The sequence below is a fragment of the Marmota marmota genome, unplaced genomic scaffold (genome assembly GCF_001458135.2).
Source record: "Marmota marmota marmota unplaced genomic scaffold, marMar, whole genome shotgun sequence".
NCBI lineage: Eukaryota > Metazoa > Chordata > Mammalia > Rodentia > Sciuridae > Marmota > Marmota marmota.
In genome coordinates, this window is record NW_025999968.1 from 14250016 (window position 1) to 14268953 (window position 18938).

At 35.5% G+C, this 18938-nt stretch overlaps 1 protein-coding gene across 2 annotated transcripts in view; it reads right to left on the reverse strand.

The window, feature by feature from the left end:
- The window catches only part of Alcam (activated leukocyte cell adhesion molecule), a 186332-nt gene that overhangs the window by 9818 nt on the left and 157576 nt on the right, over positions 1-18938 (reverse strand). Inside the window, exons 7-14 of one of the 2 annotated variants that reach the window (XM_048803378.1) lie at positions 18203-18330; positions 16530-16662; positions 12668-12780; positions 9708-9843; positions 9465-9598; positions 6829-6961; positions 4984-5022; positions 4584-4701 (exon numbers count right to left, since the gene is read on the reverse strand). In XM_048803378.1, coding sequence (XP_048659335.1) covers positions 4584-4701; positions 4984-5022; positions 6829-6961; positions 9465-9598; positions 9708-9843; positions 12668-12780; positions 16530-16662; positions 18203-18330 — 934 coding nt within the window. The remainder of the gene's footprint in view (positions 1-4583; positions 4702-4983; positions 5023-6828; positions 6962-9464; positions 9599-9707; positions 9844-12667; positions 12781-16529; positions 16663-18202; positions 18331-18938) is intronic. The other variant, XM_048803380.1, reaches the window with a different exon arrangement.

Genomic DNA, 18938 nt, shown 5'->3' on the forward strand with positions numbered 1-18938 from the left:
GCAAAAGATTGAAGGATCAAAGTAAGTGCAACAATACTGAATATGTATGAAAACAGGGTGCTGCCCGCATGCACTCTATATCCTGGTTCAGTGTGCCCTGAGGTGCACAATACTGAGCCAGCACAGCCTGTCTCATGGCAGGGAACAGGACTTTATTCCCTAATACCTTGGAAAAGATAATATAAACCAACATGATTTTTAAAAAATGAAAACATTATTTTTGATATAAACACTATATTTGACATTTCCCTGAAAACTTTCAGGTCACCTTGATAGAAGAGGGGAGGGCCAGTGATGGTTCTGTCCTTTGTGTCCAATGGCCCTATAATTAACTAGAAGGAAACTCTGGCACTTCCACATTATCCAATTTACCCTCTAGTCTATTATTTATGGTTTGATGGAATAATGCATCATTTTCTTTTCTTCCTTTTTCTGGCTGCCTGCCAGACTATGGGTAGAGAAAAGAGAAGTCAAGTCATGGATTATTCCAACTTCTAATACCACTAGAGAGACTGCAGCAGCCCTGTGCTCACAAGCCCATGCCTTTCTCCACAGCCTTGCATTAAATGCCAGCAGGCAACTGAAGTCAGGGCAGAATTTAAATTGCAAAGAGGTCCTGGCAAGGCAGCAAAATATATTTGAATGTATATAAGGTTTGGGAGAAAAAATACTACTTATAATAACTTGGGCAGGTTAATCCCACTGACACTTAGATGTTATGAAATTAGGTTAATTATATATATACTTCATTAAATTGCTGAGATTTTGTTAAAATACCAAGAAATTAAAAAAGAAAGGAAAAAATAATAGTAGGAGCTCGTGAAGTGGTAAATGAGGAAATTCATTAAAAATGTACTCTCCCTGGTCCTCCAGCACTATCTTTTTAATTTTCTCAGTGGGGATCCCTCCTCTCTCATGAGCACGTGTATTTGATTTTAGAGTATTGATTCAAAAATAGAATTCAGTCAAAGTCAGCTTTCTTGTAATATCCCATTCCACGTTTCAAGGCATACTCACAGGGAGGGTTTTGGCACACCTAAATCTAGCCTGTTTCTTTGGGGTTCAATGTTACAGGCACATCACTGTTAGCTCTTGAGCTAATGTTGGAACTGTCTCTGTTTCTTATGAAAGATTCCTGGAATAATATAGCATTATATGAGGCAGAATTCACATATGCCATTTGTGATTTTTAGATTTCTGGACTGTCTATACATTATACCATCTTTTTTGACAATATTGTTGAATTCCACAGTTGTGAAAGTAAATCTTTTGGTAAGTTTCAAGGTTTATACAATGAGTATTTTAAGATCACAAATGTCTGGTTAATGCGTGCTCCCAGCTCAGTAATAGAAAGTATGGGTTTGGGGTCTCTTCAATGAAATCAACCTGGAAATTATAGTTTAATAAATTTCTGAAGAAGTTCATGGCTATATCATGCAGCCTCTGCACTTTTCCTTTATATTCAGATCTCTTAAGTTTTCATTAGTTCTTGTACTTACTACAAGGTATGCAGTAGAGGGTTTGGATCTCGAATAATAACATTTAACTTCCTGCAGAATTAAAAAATCAGTTTGAAGGACGGGTAGAGAGGAATGTAAATAATAATCATGAAATAATCTCTTGTTTTATAATGCTCCTTTATCTATTAAACAACTTGTCAAGGAGTGGACTGAGTTAATTAATGTCTTTTGGATGATGCTGTCACTTAATACTGTAAATATATGGAAATAATCAGTTGTATATTGTCATTACCAAAACCTATCTCTAGCTTTAAAAATCTTTCCATAAGAAGTTATAGGAATTAAAGAGCAAGTCATGAGTCCTCATTCTTTGATGAATATAACCTAGCATAGTGAGAAAAGAATACAACTGACTAAGTACTTCTTGCTGCAGTTCTCCATATGGGAAATAGAAGTGGCTCCTATTAGTGGAATGGGGAGTACACACAGGCTGAGGAGGCACTAGACCTATAACAAATGCATTCTTAATTCTACTTAGGAATAAAGTACTATTTTATCTTATCTCTCCATTGATTTTTAGAAATACTGAAAATACAAAGAACTTCCCTTAAATGTTGCTAAAACTTCACTGTTTTGCTAGCTTAGAAATTCTTAACTTGAAAGCTCTTATTGTGAATCTGCACTTACTCTGAACAAATGAAGGGGTTAAGGACACCAACTCATTTCACAAAATTGCCTGTTTATTTTAGAGGGCACAGAAAAGGAACAACTAACCAGGAGTGCAAAGCACTTAGCAAATCTGAAGCATTAATTTGTGGAATTCTTAATAAAATCCCTTTGATTCTTGGGATGAGAACTGCAATTCATTATTTTGATTACCAATAATATTAACTCTACCAAATTGGGTGCACTTTTCAATTAAATAACAGTTATTTAGATGAATATTCAAGTCAGATGGTAAAAGTTATACTTAATTTCATGACACATTTTAAAGGATATGCTTAAGGCCTTAACCTAAAGACACTGTGGAGCTAAGTGTCCAATATTTATTTATGTCATTTTAATTTGGGGTCACCATATGCCAATAACTAATGAAGTAACCCGCAAACATACAAAATTTCTTTTATTCGTATGACAAATTGTGTAGAATGAGATACTGGCCATTACAATAAGATGATTAAGACACTGGATTGCTTCCCTAGTTTAACATTCCTTTGTCCATAATTTAGAGAACCACAGTCCATTTTTCAGCTAATTTTCAGGAAAAGGGGAAATTTTATTTTTTTAAGAAAAAAAATTGGTATGGAGTGCACCAAAAGTCCTAATATAAAAATTAAATTTCCTAGATTTGTGCTTTATCATGGACTATAAAGGGAAGACAAGATTTTGATAAGCAGGAAACTTATACATTTAAGAACTTCTATAAGATAGGTACTTCTGCTGGGCAACTAATTGTATTTCTTTTCACTTTCATGGATACCATGAAATACCATGGATACAAACTCATGTGACATATTTGTAGGTTATATGTTCATTGAGAAAAAAAAAGGCACTTGTTACCAAGAGTAATAGTTAATTTTTGTGTCAGCTTGAATGGGCCATGTGGTGCTCAGACATTTGGTAAAACATTATTCTGCTCATGCTGTGGGGTGTTTTCTGATGAGATAAATATTTGAATTGGTAGACTGAGTAAAGCAGAATGCCTTCCCTTATGGATGATGGATGTGAACATCATCCAATCAACTGAAGATCTGAACAGGATTGAGAAGGCTTAGAGAGAAAGAGGAAACTCCTCTGGCCTCAACCCTGATCTGGACATTGTTTTGTTCCTGCCTTCAGACTTGGACTAAAACACTGGGTCTTCCTAAGTTTCCATCATGCCTGATTTCAGAGTAGAAACAGCATCAGCTCTCTGGGTTCTCAGGCTTTTGGACACAGACTAGAACAACATATCAGGTCTCCTGGGTCTCCAGCTAGCTGACCATAGATCTCCAGATTTTCAGCCTCCATAATGCTGTGAGACAATTCTTTATAATAAATCTTCTCTCTTTTGTTCTCTCTAGTGTGATTCTCTATAGAATACATACTAACAATCCACAAGGTATTGGTGAGGAAGGCTCAAGAATGAGGAATGAAGTTCCAGGATCGGGAGGAAACTGTTCCCCAATGTGGGGATAGATATCATGTATAGTGGTCACAACATACAACAGAAAACACGTTTTTGCCTGTAATTGCATGGACTTCTAGCAAAGCAGGGAAGGTAAGTTATCAGAGATAAAGCTAGGCCTAGGGATTAAGTACAAGACTCTAAAACATCATTCCCCTAAGTCAAATAATAATTCTGTCCCTTATAATATGTTACTTTGAGAAATTTATTTAACCATTTTCTGCCTCAAGTTTTTCAAATGTAAAATATGAATAATAATGCTATTTACTTTATAGATATACTGTGAGAACAAACAAGCTCAATGCATTCTCATGTTATGTGACTATAAAATTATCAAGCTACTTCTTCCCTTGCATGGCAGCTCTATTCAAATATTGCTTCATTGGAATGACATCTTTGTAGAGTAAGAGCATGGATCCCGATGAGTCTGTCTTTCTTTTCATTTTCTTTTAAGTAAGATATTCTGAATTTTTTAAAGGAGTGTGTCAGAGATAAATAAAATATAAAATCATGTCAAAAGTTACTACTAGCTATAAATATCCCATAAATGAGGAATGGTTGAAACCAGGAGTATGCCATAGGAACACCAGTGGAACTTCTAAAAAAGGCAAAGCTAGAACCCTACTCCTGCCCCTTTGCATCTGAATCTAGGGTGGTAAGCGGGACTAGACATGTGTATGCCAAGAATTTTCACTGCTTTAGGATTTTCATTATAAGACACTCTTACATGATTTTTTTAAGGCTTATACTAGATGGCTAGACTTGTTACTGCAATAACAAGTAACAAGTGGCTATGTATTCACTATGAACAAAAATAAAATATGGTCAGCCTGATTGGGGGATATGTCTGTCTTATTAAAGAAGTTACATGCGTAGCTGATGTGAGCATAATTAACACATCATATTTTCTCTCAGTAAAAGTCAATGAACAATAAACATCTTTTCACATAACTTACTTTGATTTTTTCATGTACAGCCAGTAGACAACACCAGCAACGAGAGCAGCGAGCAGGAGACCAACAACAATTCCCACGATTAGCTTTGCCTGGTCATTCACCTTTTCTCTGTTTTCATCTACAACAAAAAAGGAGAAGCCCATGCAATTACAGACAATGCCAAGAACTTCTTAAAAGAAGCCAATCTAGTTATTACTAAAAATGACTAAGTTTCACTACTATGATTAACATGCAAACTTATGATCTTAAAAGGTAATTTTTAGCATTTTTGCTATCTTGTCCCATTTGGTATTTTAATTCACATCCACACTGTGGACGACTAAGAAATTACTTATACAATGACACTTCGTAAATCTTGAGCTGATAGTCAAGGAAGAGGAGTCGGCAGCATAGTACCTACCACTTATCTCGTCTGCCTCATCGTGTTCTGGAATACTTACTGAAATGAAAAATGTTAATATGAAATTAAAAACAAAATTTGTTGATATATGAAAGTCACCTTTACCATTATAGTATGATGTAATAACACTCAGATAAAATATCTATTCTACAGCTCAGGGTAAAAAAGAATCCATACTTTATAGAACACAAACTTCTCTACAAAGCAATTAATGTCGTTTAAGGAGAATGCAAAGTCCATCACAGAAATTTTCATGACCAAGAGGCTATAGTACTAATTTGGAATCCACTTTAATTTTTTCACTAGCTGCCACCTATTACTACTACTTCCCTTTTAGGAGAAACAAGTGAGTACCTAACTTGCCATTTTCCTCAACTTTTCTGCCCCCCATGTAAGAGAATTCATTTTCATCCTCTAGGATTAATGAATTCCCATTAGAGTTGTTCTCAAGGGGGCAGAGATGAAGGTGGAAGTGAAATCTCGCGATGCCATCATGTTTGCCAAAGTGCTCCAAATAGTTCTGATAGCACCATGCTCTTGGGCTGTTTTCAGAATTACTGCTGGCTGTTGTGTATTATCATTTAATAATAAACCATATGAACAACCTTCAGAGTGCACACGCCTGCACCAGAACTTCCCGTGATGGTTGATAAGATGCAGATTTGCAGGCTTTGTCTCACATACACTCAATTGGAATCTCATGGGGTGCTCACTGAGTTTGAAAATGACTGGGTTATATTGATCAAGCCACTGTCTGGTCTAGAAAACTGAAGCACCTCATTCAAAGAGTTAGAGTAAAGAGACTTGTGCTCAGGAAGAAAGGACAGGTTCTCTTTCTTGGTAGGACAAATCAATACTCAACTGAATTGTATTCAGAGAAGTCCATGCTGCTATACTAAAGTTCAGCTTGTTTAGTTCTTCCATCAGTCCATCAGCCCTTTGTATTTGAGTCATAATTTATTAGGGACCATTATCTTTAAACAATTATTTCTCTTAGTTCCTGCAAATTCCCAGCTCTTGTATCTATCACCTACTTATGCCACAGGCAAGATTCATCTGCGAAAGTGTAAGAGTTTGGCAGAACAGTTAATGTCCTGTTCAAAACCAAGCCTCACTCTAGGCTGATCCTGATTTAAGGCTGACATAACAATGAGAATAATAACAGAACTGAAGATGGTAACTAACTTCATATTAAATTACATTTATTTTCAAAAGAAGCTGCTATTGGTATTTATGTGTTACCCTGATTTCAGCATTGACAGAGAAATTTTTTTTTTTCTCAGAGAAAATTGTCTTTATCTGATTTTGGCAATGATATGAAAAAGGAGCAATTTTTGAAACTAGATTTTATGAATTAGAATATTGGTTTTGCTATCAATTAGCTTGACTTTAAGTTTGTGACATTTTGGTTTAAAATAAAGTTGGGATAAATTCTACAAAGATTTGGAATGTCAATTAATAAAGAATAAAATAAATTTGAAATTTACCAAATTTAAACTATTATAAAAATATTTTAAGGTAATCATTAAATTGTCTATACTCTGAATATAAAATGTACATTAAGAAGAGTAATTTATTTTTTATTGTCTGTTTCTCTTGGGGATTCTTCCTGTGTAGGATAAGACCTCTGATCCATAAAACATGAAATGATTTAACTGTTAAAACAAGAATGAAAACCAGAAAAAAAAAAAGAAAAAATAACCTCATGGTGATGACACCAAATGCAAAATAAATAAATAAAACTTACCATGATGCAGTACAGGAAGATGGAACTGGAGGATTTAAACTAATGGAGAATAACTTCAAATTTTCTTACTTTTTTAATGCCAGAAATGAAATACTCACTAGCAGAGACATTCAAGGAGTTTACTGTTCTCTCCAGCTGGTTTTCTGCTGTGCAAGTTAATGTAACATTCTCTTCAGGGGAAATGATAATTTTACTATAATACCTGCCATTGATATAAGGAGACTCCTCTGTCTGGAAAAAGAAGAAGGAAGATGGGTTACATGAAAATATAGTTTAAAAGCCTGGGACATAGTACTAGTCAATGATAGGGGACAGGTATGGTACACTGTAGTGTAGTCTGGTGTTCAAGGTGTAAGATCACAGGTAAGACCAGTCAGGCCTGTAGTGGCAGCAGGTAGAAAACCAATTAGTAAAACGATAGTGAGAGAGTTCTGTTTCTATTATGAATTCAAATGATTAAATCAATCTAACTCTTTCCAAAGAGGCTCAATTTTAGTCAACATTTTGGCATGATGGTATGTGCTTCAAAATAATTAACATGGTTATTATCTAATCACAAGTTTTCTTCGATAAATATTCTAATTGAACTATTCATGAATTTGATACTCTTCTTCACAATAGATGTTAATTCCCTTATCTTGAACCATTATATTAAATGCATATAGATATATTATTTGCTCATAGGTGAATAAAAGCATTTGTTTTCCCCCAATTTTCCTGTGATAAATACAGAGGGTGAATTCTTTTTCAGGACTTCTGATTGTCATGAGGTGTAAATGATGGTGAACATGGCATTTAACTTCCTCAAATGTAAGGAAAGATCCCTTCAAGCTCATCTTGGGATTGGACTCCTCAGTACAACATGACTGAAGCAAATACATACACACTTGCTCTTTTTCCATAGTTATTTTATTTGTATCATGTGGTACTTGGCTCTCTCTTTGCTTTTTTTCTTAACTACAAGGTAAGTGTCTTGAGAACAAGAGTGGGCTACCTTCTATATCCTGGGGGGCAGAGGAGAGGCAGAGATATCTCCTAGGTGAAAGGAGGTAGATTCATCATGTGTTTGAGGAGGGAAAAAGATAAAAGATTATGGATGGATAATCTGGAACAAGAAAAATAACACATCACCTAGTGGGCCAGGATCAATCTTTCTCCCTGGCAATGAAGAATGGCATTATTATTTTTATTCTCATAGTAAGTTTACCTGCTATTTTTCCACTTTCCTCTAGGATTTTTCATAGGACTTTCTCACTGTTTTTCCTACTTTAATCTCTCCAAAATATATTTGTTCATTTCCAGGATGGCCTTTTCAATCTTTATATTCTTTTGTTTGTCAGATATTTATTGTGTGCTTGTTTTTCTATTTTCTATGCCTGCATAACCAGTACCTAAAGGTTCTTTTCTGCTGCACTTATCACTTAATTGAACTAGAGAGCAAAAAGAAGAAAGTAGAAAAGAGACATTTCTTTTCTTTTTTTTTTTTTAGCATTTCGTTTTTTGGATTTAATCTGTACATTGTCAGCAATTCTGGTGAGTCAGGTCTTTATTCTGAATGAAGAAAACTGCATTTCCTTTGGCTTTGCCTCTTTGCTTTCCTCTGGCAGGGTCTCTTACTTGTGTGTGTCTGTTATACCTAATCAAATCAGAAATCACTTTCTTCAAGTGCCACCACTTCTTTGGGGGTTTTCTATATCCAAACTCATGCAAATATAAATGCATCACCCATGGGTGAAAGTCAAGATCCACTTTGCTCTGCAAAATTATATTACATAGAGTAAACCAAAGACCCTACTTCCCAGGACAAAGGAAACAGAGATTCTAACTGAAATTTAATTTGAAGCTTTTTGATTTATATGTCTTTCCCAATTTCAACTGGGTCCAAAGCTAGGAAGAAGGCAGGAAAGAAGATTGAAATAATAAAATGGTACTCTGGGGTATTCCTGAAGAGTCTTTAACTGCTTCTACTGAGATGAAGAGGCATGAAAACCGTCACAAAACATGGAATTAACAAGTATGTCAGTAACCCATGGACACTGGCAAGTTAGTGGGATTACAGTTCTGAGTATAGAGTTACAGGCCAGATATTCATTTCTCTTTCTATCTCTCTCTCTTCTTCTCTCTCAGAAAATGGTAGTGTTTATAAGTTCTTAGCCCTTTAAAATTACTAAAATGTCCTACATGGAGTATAGACATTGTTTGGCTTATGTCCTCTTTTGGCTAGAAGAACACTGCTGAGACACTGTTTGCTGCTTGCTTCATTCTGGCCTTAACCTGTAACAGGCAAATCAGACAATGTGTTCATAACCATTTACGGTGTTCACCATACCCCACTCCCACACTGGGCCCAGTTTTAAGAAAAGTTATCTTTTAACATGCATAACTAAGCAAAGTAATAGCTGCTGCTTATACTCAAGTGTATAAGTTTATTAGGCATAAAAGTGTGTACCTTAATGTTTTAATCAACCCCGTTTGGGAATTAAAGACCATGGAGTCTGTTTAAAAACAGACACTAATCTCAAAATAATGGTTTCTCCATTCTCCATGGCCTTGGGATTTAAAATTTCTCTTTCAGCCATGTTCTTCCTTTGGGAAGATTAAGAATTTAGCAAGAATCTTCTCTGAGAGGACACTGCAAATTGCATGCAGTAACAAACTAGCTTGCATTTTAGTTGCCTAAATAAAACCCCACTTTGGACCAAGTGCAGAATATAACAAGAAGACAAATACTTGCTTGGTTTATGACGCTTCCGCTGCCGGTAATTGTCCACTGTATAGCTGGCTTTGGAAAACCTTCCACGTGGCAGATTATTGTTTTAGATAGTCCACTGGGATCTGTTTTCTTTGTCATTTTGATTTGAGGTTTTCCTAAAATATCATTACAATTAAAATATGACAATGAACTAAGATCATACAGAAGACCAGGCAACAAGATTCTCAAAGAACAATTTGGATTGGTGCCCAATTATTTCACTACCTTCTACAATGAGTGTCAGTGACTCTCGTTTCTTCAGGCCTTCAACCTCTTGCAGAGCAGTTTCACAGACATAGTTTCCAGCATCCTGATAATGAAGACTAGAAAATGATGGGCTTGAACGAAGCCTGATGTTATCCTGATTAAATGAAAAGTAAATTACTTCACAGGCACAATTATAAGCTTAAATGTATTTATCATATACTACTTAGACCTAAAACATTTTTCTGGGTCTAATGAAAACAGAAGCATTTAAAAAATTTTCTCGGATGCCTTTAAAGAGTATTCTTTTTTTCATTGTAGTTTTGGAGTCAGACATGCCTGAGTTATATTTCAGACTTCTCTTTTATGGAATTGATAATTTGGAACAAGTTTATAAGCTGATGAGACTCAGTTTCCTTTATTTGTGAAGTGAGGTTATATTCTTACTATATTAAATTGTTTTGAGGACTTAAGTATAGAAATAATGCAATATGTTCACATTAAAGAAAGTCCTCAATTGACAGTCCCTACTCATCATAGTAGAACTGCCAGACATTCAGATTTGTGATACCTAAACAATGATGAGTATACAGGCCTGAAAATTACCTTATCTGATATAGTTATCAACATAGTGGATCCATTATAGAGCCACAGCAATTAGAATAAGAATGCTTTTTACAAGAAAGCTTTAATAATTAGTGATACAGCCAAATCAATGTTTGTAACAGTGTACCTCACAACAGCCAAGTTATAGAACCAGCCCAGGTGCCTGTCAATAGATGAATGGATTAAGAAAATGTGGTATACATACACAATGGAGTTTTACTCTGCCATAAAGAAGAATGAAATTATGGCATTGGCTGGTAAATGGATGGAGCTGGAAAACATGACAAGTGAAATAAGTCAGACTCAGGAGATCAAGGGTCAAGTGTTTTTTCTAATATGAGGAAACTAGAACAAAGTAAAAGAAATAAAGGGAAAGAAGGAAATTTTAAGGACAGAGGGAAGATCAGTGGAGTAGAAGGATACTGGATAGAGGGATAAGGGAGGGGAAAGGGAAAGAGATGCAGAAAGAATTTGATGAAATTAATCTATGTATACGTATAAATAAATCACAGTGGATTCTACCCTTCTGTGTATCTCTAAAACACCATTAGAAACAAACAAACAGAAAAAAGACCAGTAGAGGGGACTAGCAGACTAGGGGAAGGGAACAGGGGCAGGACATAGCAGGCACCAGGGATGTAATGGAGTAAGTTAAATTGCATGCATGAATGATCATGTCAAAATAAATCTAACTAGTATGTATAACTATAATGCTCTAATAAAGGCTTTAAAAAATAAAAGGAAACCCTCAAAAAAGAATTACCACTCAAACTTTATGAAAAAGAAAATATAACATTCAGTTTAAAAAATCACCTGACATACAAAAGTAATCCTATTTTTGCCAGGAATTGAAATACTCCTAAGTGTAGAATTAAACACAGTCCTTTGTACATGTGGATTTTTTTTTTCTACTTGCTATCACTAACTATGGCCCCGGGAATATTTATCAGCAATACTGATACTAGTGTTAGTGCTATTCCTAACATTAGTATTAGTTGACAACAGTGAGTGCAGGTGAAGTAGAAGCTACTTTTTTTTTGAAAAAAATATATTTATTTATTTATTTATATGTGGTGCTGAGGATCGAACCCAGTGCCTCATACATGCAAGGCAAGCGCTCTACCACTGAGCTACAGCCCCAGCTCCCAGAAGCTACTTTTGATATAGCAAACTTTTCATTTCTCTAGTACTGAAGTGAAACATGCGGTGGGTGTTCATGACATCATTGATTATTGTTTAAAACCCGTCAAGCTTTATGACCATTGACTACTACAAATATCTCATGTTGACGTCCAGACTATAGAGTGACAGTTTAATGACCTGAGTGATGAGGCTGTGACTAAAGGAGAGCGAAACAGGAAACGGAGAATCTAGCATTAAAAGCAATCAAAACACAAATAGTAAAGCAATACAAAATAACTGATATTTTCACCAAGAAGAAACTTCACCAATAAATTTGTCTACAGGTTTTGATAAAGTCAATTCTTTTCAATGCCTGTGTCAAATGGAGTGTGCATTTCCTCAGGACATCAGTGGGTGGGGTGCTCTTGTTATATGCCATGCTGTGGTAATACATTGTGCTGGGGGTTTGGATATTCTAGCCAAGGATTTAAGTGGAGGGATCATTATTACAACCATTTCCTTGTGTCAAATGACTAATTATGAATCCTATTTTCTGTTTCTAAAAACATACCAACGACTGGGTCCCTGAAGTCATGGTCCTCCATGACAACTGCATGAATATAAGCAATCACTCAGGAAATACTAAGCTCCTAGAATGTTCTGGGTGTTCTCTGACGGCCCAGGGATGAAAAGGACCCCTAACTTTGAGGAGCTCCTAATCCAGCAGACCCTACTTTCAGAAACATAAGGGCAGTTCCAATCATCAGGGAGGCAGAAAGTGTGTGACCAGAGCACAGTAATACTCTAAAGAAGGACTGAACTTGAGTCTACTTGCTCATGGGCTTTCTGATTTCTTTCATGCCAATTTCTCTACAGGTAACTTGGGGAAAATAACAAGTGAACTATATACTCCACAGGGATTTTATAAGCATCATGTAAGTATAATGTGGATTCAAACATTCTGTAAATTGTTCTTAACTGTATATGTTTGTGTGTAGACAGGCATGCACGCACATCCTCATCTAAATACTCACATCAAGTAATGCCCAAACTAAGTTTCAGAGCCACACTATTGTTAAGTACCTCTAAAATTGTATAGTGTTTCAATTTGTATGAGATAAAGTGAGCGAATATGTGAGTGTATAAAGATATTAACCATAAATATGCATTTTTGGATATAACATTGAATAAAAAATAACCTAAAAGCAAATCAGTTCAAAAGAGCAGGATAGAACCAAAATACTATGACTTACTTTCATCCAAACCACAGTTGCATTCCTACTAGCAGATATTGTGCAGGACACCGGCAGGGCATCACCAAGCTGCTTGGTCACTTCCCCACTTGGGTTTAAGGATAAATCCAAATCTGTGAAGCAAAGAATCTGCTTGAAATTCAAACTCCAAAAGAGCAAGTAGTTGAAATATTTCAGAGAAGAAAAGACAAAAGACAAAAAATAAAAACCCTAATTGACTTGAAAACTCAGACATATGTGACTGACATATGTGACTAAAATAACTATTTTTTCATCCTAGATTTTCAAGCCAGCTTTGAGACCAGTTTGGACAAATGAATGGTTAATCTAATTGACTATGCATTTATTTGCAGTTAACATAATTGATGTTTTGAGTGCATATAAATATACCCCTAGGCTCTATCACCTTAAGAAAAAAAATTATTTAATTGCTTCTGGAAGAAAATAAAGAAAGATGATGACTTGATAAGTATTGTTAAAAAAAAAGTTGGCAAAGCATAACGTTGGAAAATCAAGTATGTTTAGACAGCAGGTGATAAATTGAAAAACCATGAGATAGTTTATGCATTTCTGCAGAGAGAATTGACAAATAGTTAGATATTTTTTTAAAATGCTACTCCATTTCTCATGCAGTGAACTTTTAAATAAGATCTATTGTTAGGTACACTGCCAACAGAATTTTTTAGAAACAGAGAAGAATTACATCTAAGGATATAAGTTTTCATAGGAAATAATTTTTACAAAAATCTCACTGTCATAGTATGATCCATATGAGGAAAATCCAATTCAATTGAACAAACACTTATTGTAGAGCTACTGTGCTCCAAGCACTAATGGGGGATACAGAGATGAGTACTGAGTACAAATTAATTAGGTTATGCACTCATTGATTAGGCGATATGCACTCAACCAACTGAGATACATAGCCTGTGAAGTCAGTGCCTAGTTGCAAACCTATTACCATTAGAAGCTCAGTAAATATTTGTTGAAAGATTAAAGGCAGAGCTACAAAGAGAGGTAAAAACAAAGACTTATGGGAGTATAAAGAATAAAGCCAAACTAGGTTTCAAAGAAGTAAGAGAGCCTTCGTAGGAGGCATTCATTTTTGTATCTTGCTCCTGTGGTTGTAAAGGTGGGTGGCTGATAGGTGGAAATGTAGGAACAACTTTTGCCACATAAACAAAAGCAAAGAGGCAAGAGAACTTGGCAGATTCCACAATAGTGAATGATCCCGTATGACTGCTGGACTATGAGAACTCACAAAAGGTAAATACGGACAATTAGTTGAGGCCAGACTGAGTACTGTGCTTGCCTTACTGAATTGGGGGCTTTATTCTGTGGTATAGGGGTTTGCTGTTGCACTTTATGTTGCTTCATGGTTTTACATGTTTTGTTGACTGTCTGCATCTTAAATGTTCACCTCTCCAGTTAGACTGCAAGCATCATGAGGAGATTGGCCAGGATTTGTTTTTTCTCAGATACATCCACAGTGTCTGCCACATAGTAGGCTCTCAAACACTAGTGTTGAATGAATGAAGGGCAGAAACAGAGTTTCTCAGTCTAATACATATTAAAAAATGATGGTTCATAGTAAAAAAAGAACCATCACATAAAAAGTGGTGTTTTCTCAGAATATTTGAGTGAATTATAAAGTGAAATTTTTACTCTCTGTGACTTAAGAGCTTTTGTTAGTTGGATAGTTAACTTGCCAATGAGAAGATAAAAGATTTTAGAGGATAAAGATGGATTTTGAAAGTTCTGATGAGGAATCTCTGTGTGCATGAATTGGCAGAGTAGCAGCAGCTGTTTCAGCAGCAGTCAGGAATCTGTACACTGAGAGTCTTAATGAGAGGTCTGTTCTGCAAACCTGTGCATGTAGAGATTGTGCTTCTCTACCGGCATTCCCTTTAGTCATCTATGAAAGGGAAACAAATCCTGTTTTTGTAAAACAAACAAACAAAGATAAATGGGCAAATATAGTTTTAGGTAGCATTCAGATAACAGAGTAAAATTTTGATTGACTTATAATACCTTTTTCTAGTTTTTAGAGTGAATTACAGGCCTTAAACTCCAACACTATAGTCTGCCTGTCAAAACTGAAATACATTTAAATCCAGTTAAATGCATTGAAATCTGTTAGGCTTTTTTTTTTTTTTTTTTTCCTTGCTATCAGCCAATCATCAAGGCACCTTGTTGCTGCCACTGAGTCTTCTGCCTTGTCAGTCAGTTTTCCATTCCTCCCTGCCTGACCTACAAGTGATATAAATATGAGCCCTCTCCTTTTAGGGTCATATATACCTAGCATCTCTTAAACAAAAGCACAATGTGCCATCTTGAAGGCACTGGTATGCTCAAAACATGAACAAGAATGTCAGAGAGCTATTTCACAGGCAGTTCAATTTGTTGGGGACATTCTCTTGCTTTACTTTTTTTTTTTTTTCTTTTTCTTGAAACAGGCCTAGATAAATGGTCCCATGACTGACTGGCCCTCAGAGAAAAAGTAGCTCTATTGTTCTACTAAGAGGTCACTGCTTTTTCCCAAACTATCCCCTGATGGCAAACAACTTAATCCTGTGCAACTGGGAGTGTGGAATAAACAGGAGTGGCTCAGCTGTGAACATTTCTTAGCAGTGCACTGTTTGCACAGGGCTCCCTGGAGTGCGCTTCTAACATCAGACAATCAAAAGCAAGCATCTGCTTGCTTTATTCCCCAAAGTACCCCTCTTACCTCCCCCCAAAGATTTAGCTCCTCTTCTACATGTTTTCCAAGCATTATTATTGGTAGAGTAAGAGGTTTAGAACCAAGTGTTCAGGACAATTTGTAAAGTCTCTTCTAATTTTGAAACACAGAAATGCCTCATGATGAAAGGGATTCAGTGGATCACCATGTCTAGAGGAAACCTTGGCACTGTTGGGTGTAAACAACTTATTGGAAAGTTTGGCCTATATGAACAAGAAGACTGAAGCTTGCTCAAAATACTCTGAACTCTAGTCTTAGTAGTGGGTAGTATGAATGAATAAGTTTACTAATTCCATGATACATCATGTACATCAATAATAGGGACTCTTAGGAATTACAAAATAAAGAACTCAATTACAAGTCTGGTTTTTATGTATCTTTTTTTCCCCCCATCATTGCCATCGGGGCCAAAAATAACTTTTGTAATATCTGTAGGGCAAAAGTGGATTAAAAGCTAATAATAAATTTATGTTCAAGGTGATTTTGAAGAAGTTCTGATTCTAGAAATTTACTTATTCAACCAACAAATGGCTTTTAGTCATCTCCACTTCCTATTCCAATTGCTCAGTCTATAGTAACTTTGTTTTTCCTGGATTTGGGTGTTAATATTATTCTGTAATAAGAAAAGAAGATACTTAATCTACATTTTCGTGAGACAACTGCAAACCTTGTGAACCTGAAGAATGTCTAAATAGAGTTTGGGAGGGTAAGTCTGTGGTAGAGTGCTTGCCTAGCACTCATGAGTCCCTGGGATAGACCCTCAGCACTATAAAAGAAAATGAAGACCTAAATATTAAAAAAAAAAAAAATATATATATATATATATATATATATATATATAAAATAATGAGTTATTTCCTTAAGATCCATATGAATATTTTTTATTGATACAACGAACTGAAGACATTTAGGTTTACCATGGGCAAAAGTTGTAGCAAATCCAGGCAAGGTTTCAAAGCTATAGTGCCAACCTGACCACAGTCGAGTTTATTCTGATGATCTTTACCATTCTATCCAAACACGGTATTTATGAAAAAAATAGAGTCAATTTATTAGAAAAGACAGCCATGTTAAACTACCAGGGGCCTCTGAAGTAACGCTGTACCAGAGAAGGCGACTTACAGTGGACTGTGATGGCTGTGGAAGCCGTCATGCTTTTTTTGTCCATCAGGGAGCATCTGTAGTCTCCTGTTGCATTGCGCCTCACGTCTGTCAATGTGTAAGTATTTGAGCTTCTTATTCCTTCCAGTTGTCCCTGTAGATAGAAGCAAAATGTCAGATGATTACATACATGTGGTGGCTACAATGAGAACAGTTGTATTTCTTGATGAAGATGGCATTTTATCAGAAAGGGAAGAAAATGGGAATGTGTTTCTTTGAATGGCCAAAAAAAAAGTAAAGCTTGTGCTACCAACATCTAATTTCTAGAGAAATAATATTTATGTTTCAAGGAATTTTGAAGGCTAACTTGTATTATACTGAGGATATCTGTTTTATGACAGTGTGGTTTATGTTTGAGATTTAAAGCAAATTTTTAAAGATGTCCAATATTTTATTTTTATATTTATGTGTTACCTAATTAGACAAAAAGATTTGGGACAGTTTAAAAGAAAATATTCCATATATTCAAATTAAAAGGAAAGATAGGAAGAAAGGAAGGACTGAGAAGAATTGGAATAGGGAAAAAAAGAGAAAAGGGGCAGAGAAAAATAAAATAGAAATAGAAAAGAAAATAATAACAAATTAAGAATTGGAAAAATACAGATGAAGTAGGAGTATATGTTAACAACAATGTCAAAAAAGATAAGCAGCAGATATTGTTGCTAAAATTGAGACATAAATATGGCTTTGTCATTCCTGATAGCCAAAATGAAAACCTAATTAGTTTAAAATTTCAATTTGCAAATGAAACGAAAGCAGCATGTCAATTTAATAGGCAAAACAAAGCTTTCTGTCAACATTTAAGTTTATAAAGAATTACTTAGGCTAGTCTTTTCAGTAATGTGGTGAATGATATTTTTGCATACTCCTAATAATATAGTGGATAGATTCATAAGGACATCCTTGCAGGAAATGTAGTATTGAGTTGTACATGGCTTGTCCCTGAGCAAAGGTGATGTCAAACATGAAGCTACAGGAGGAAAGAATCCCTAGAAAGCTCTTTCATAGTTAGGTTCTTTATCACTGCAACATCCAGAACACAAGCAAATTATTTCTTCTGGAGGAATTGTCCAAAATATCCTCAATGCATATTATTTCTGTCAGCTATGATATGGATAAGAATTTAGGAACTGAAAAATTAAGATTATATATGACAAGAAGAGACAGTTCAGAGCATAATTCTATCAAGCTGTATATAATATGCAACAAAACTATTCTTACTTCAGGAGATCAGAGGTATGCTCAGGGCCACACTATGGGTAGAGAGAGAATCCACTTCAGACCATTTGCTGTCATCATCTCTGTTTATAATTATCTACTTAAAATGAACATATTCTTATAACTTATGCGAACAATTAAACCTTGAGTTTTCGCAATTATGGTTCCCTGTGGTCAGCTTTGTTTTTTTACCTCTTTGTCTCTGAAATCTCTCAAAGTTGAGCAAAGGCAAGAACACTGTCAGGTGCCACAAAAGCTTTCAAAGGATATTCTACAGGTGGTGTTTTTTTCTGCCCCCAAATAGCATTCTTTCTCACTTAAGCCATCTAAGTGCATACAATTCTGGATGTTAGCTAGAGGCCAAACAACAGGACAAAATGATAGCAGTCAAGCTCAAGTAATACTTAGGCACTTACTGGTAAGTAAAATAAAAACTCCTCAGGAGGAGGGTTGCCATTTCCCATGCACTTAAGAGTGATGTTGTCCCCTTCTTTGATGGCAGTTTTTGGTGGCAACACTTGTATTGTCACCTGCTCTGTAGGATCTGCAAGAGCCACAGGCACAAGTTAACCATTTTTGTCAAGTACAAAATTACTGTGCATACAATGTAAATGACTAAATTATACACAATTTTCTCAAGAAGCTAGTAATGGTAATTACTTAAATGTATCTTTTTATAGAAGGATTGAAGTTAATAGCCACTTGCTATACCAAGCACTAATCATAGTTAGAGCAAACTACAAAGAGACCCTATTACATAAAAATCAATTTCTTAGCAAAATGTCCTTGACTGAGGTAGGAATGATTGTAATTATTTTATGTGTAAAAGACCAGTAGGAACAACCTCACGGTATGACTTCATTATAAGTAAATTTAACTATGTTATATGAATCTTATAGTTTGGAAAGACTAAATCAGCTAGCAAAGTCACTGAAGCTATCAGGTCCCGCTGCATTCATATTACGTAATAATACCTTGTACTAAATAAAAGGAGACATGAGCTAAACACTAGCAAGATTTCTGGCATGCAGGAGAGCAGATCTGCTTTCAGAACAATGAATCCTATGAACTGAGAGAGACACTTAACACAATCAACAGGACTATAAGTGCATTGTAATTCTGTCTTGTTCATTGAAGCCAAGATGTAACTTT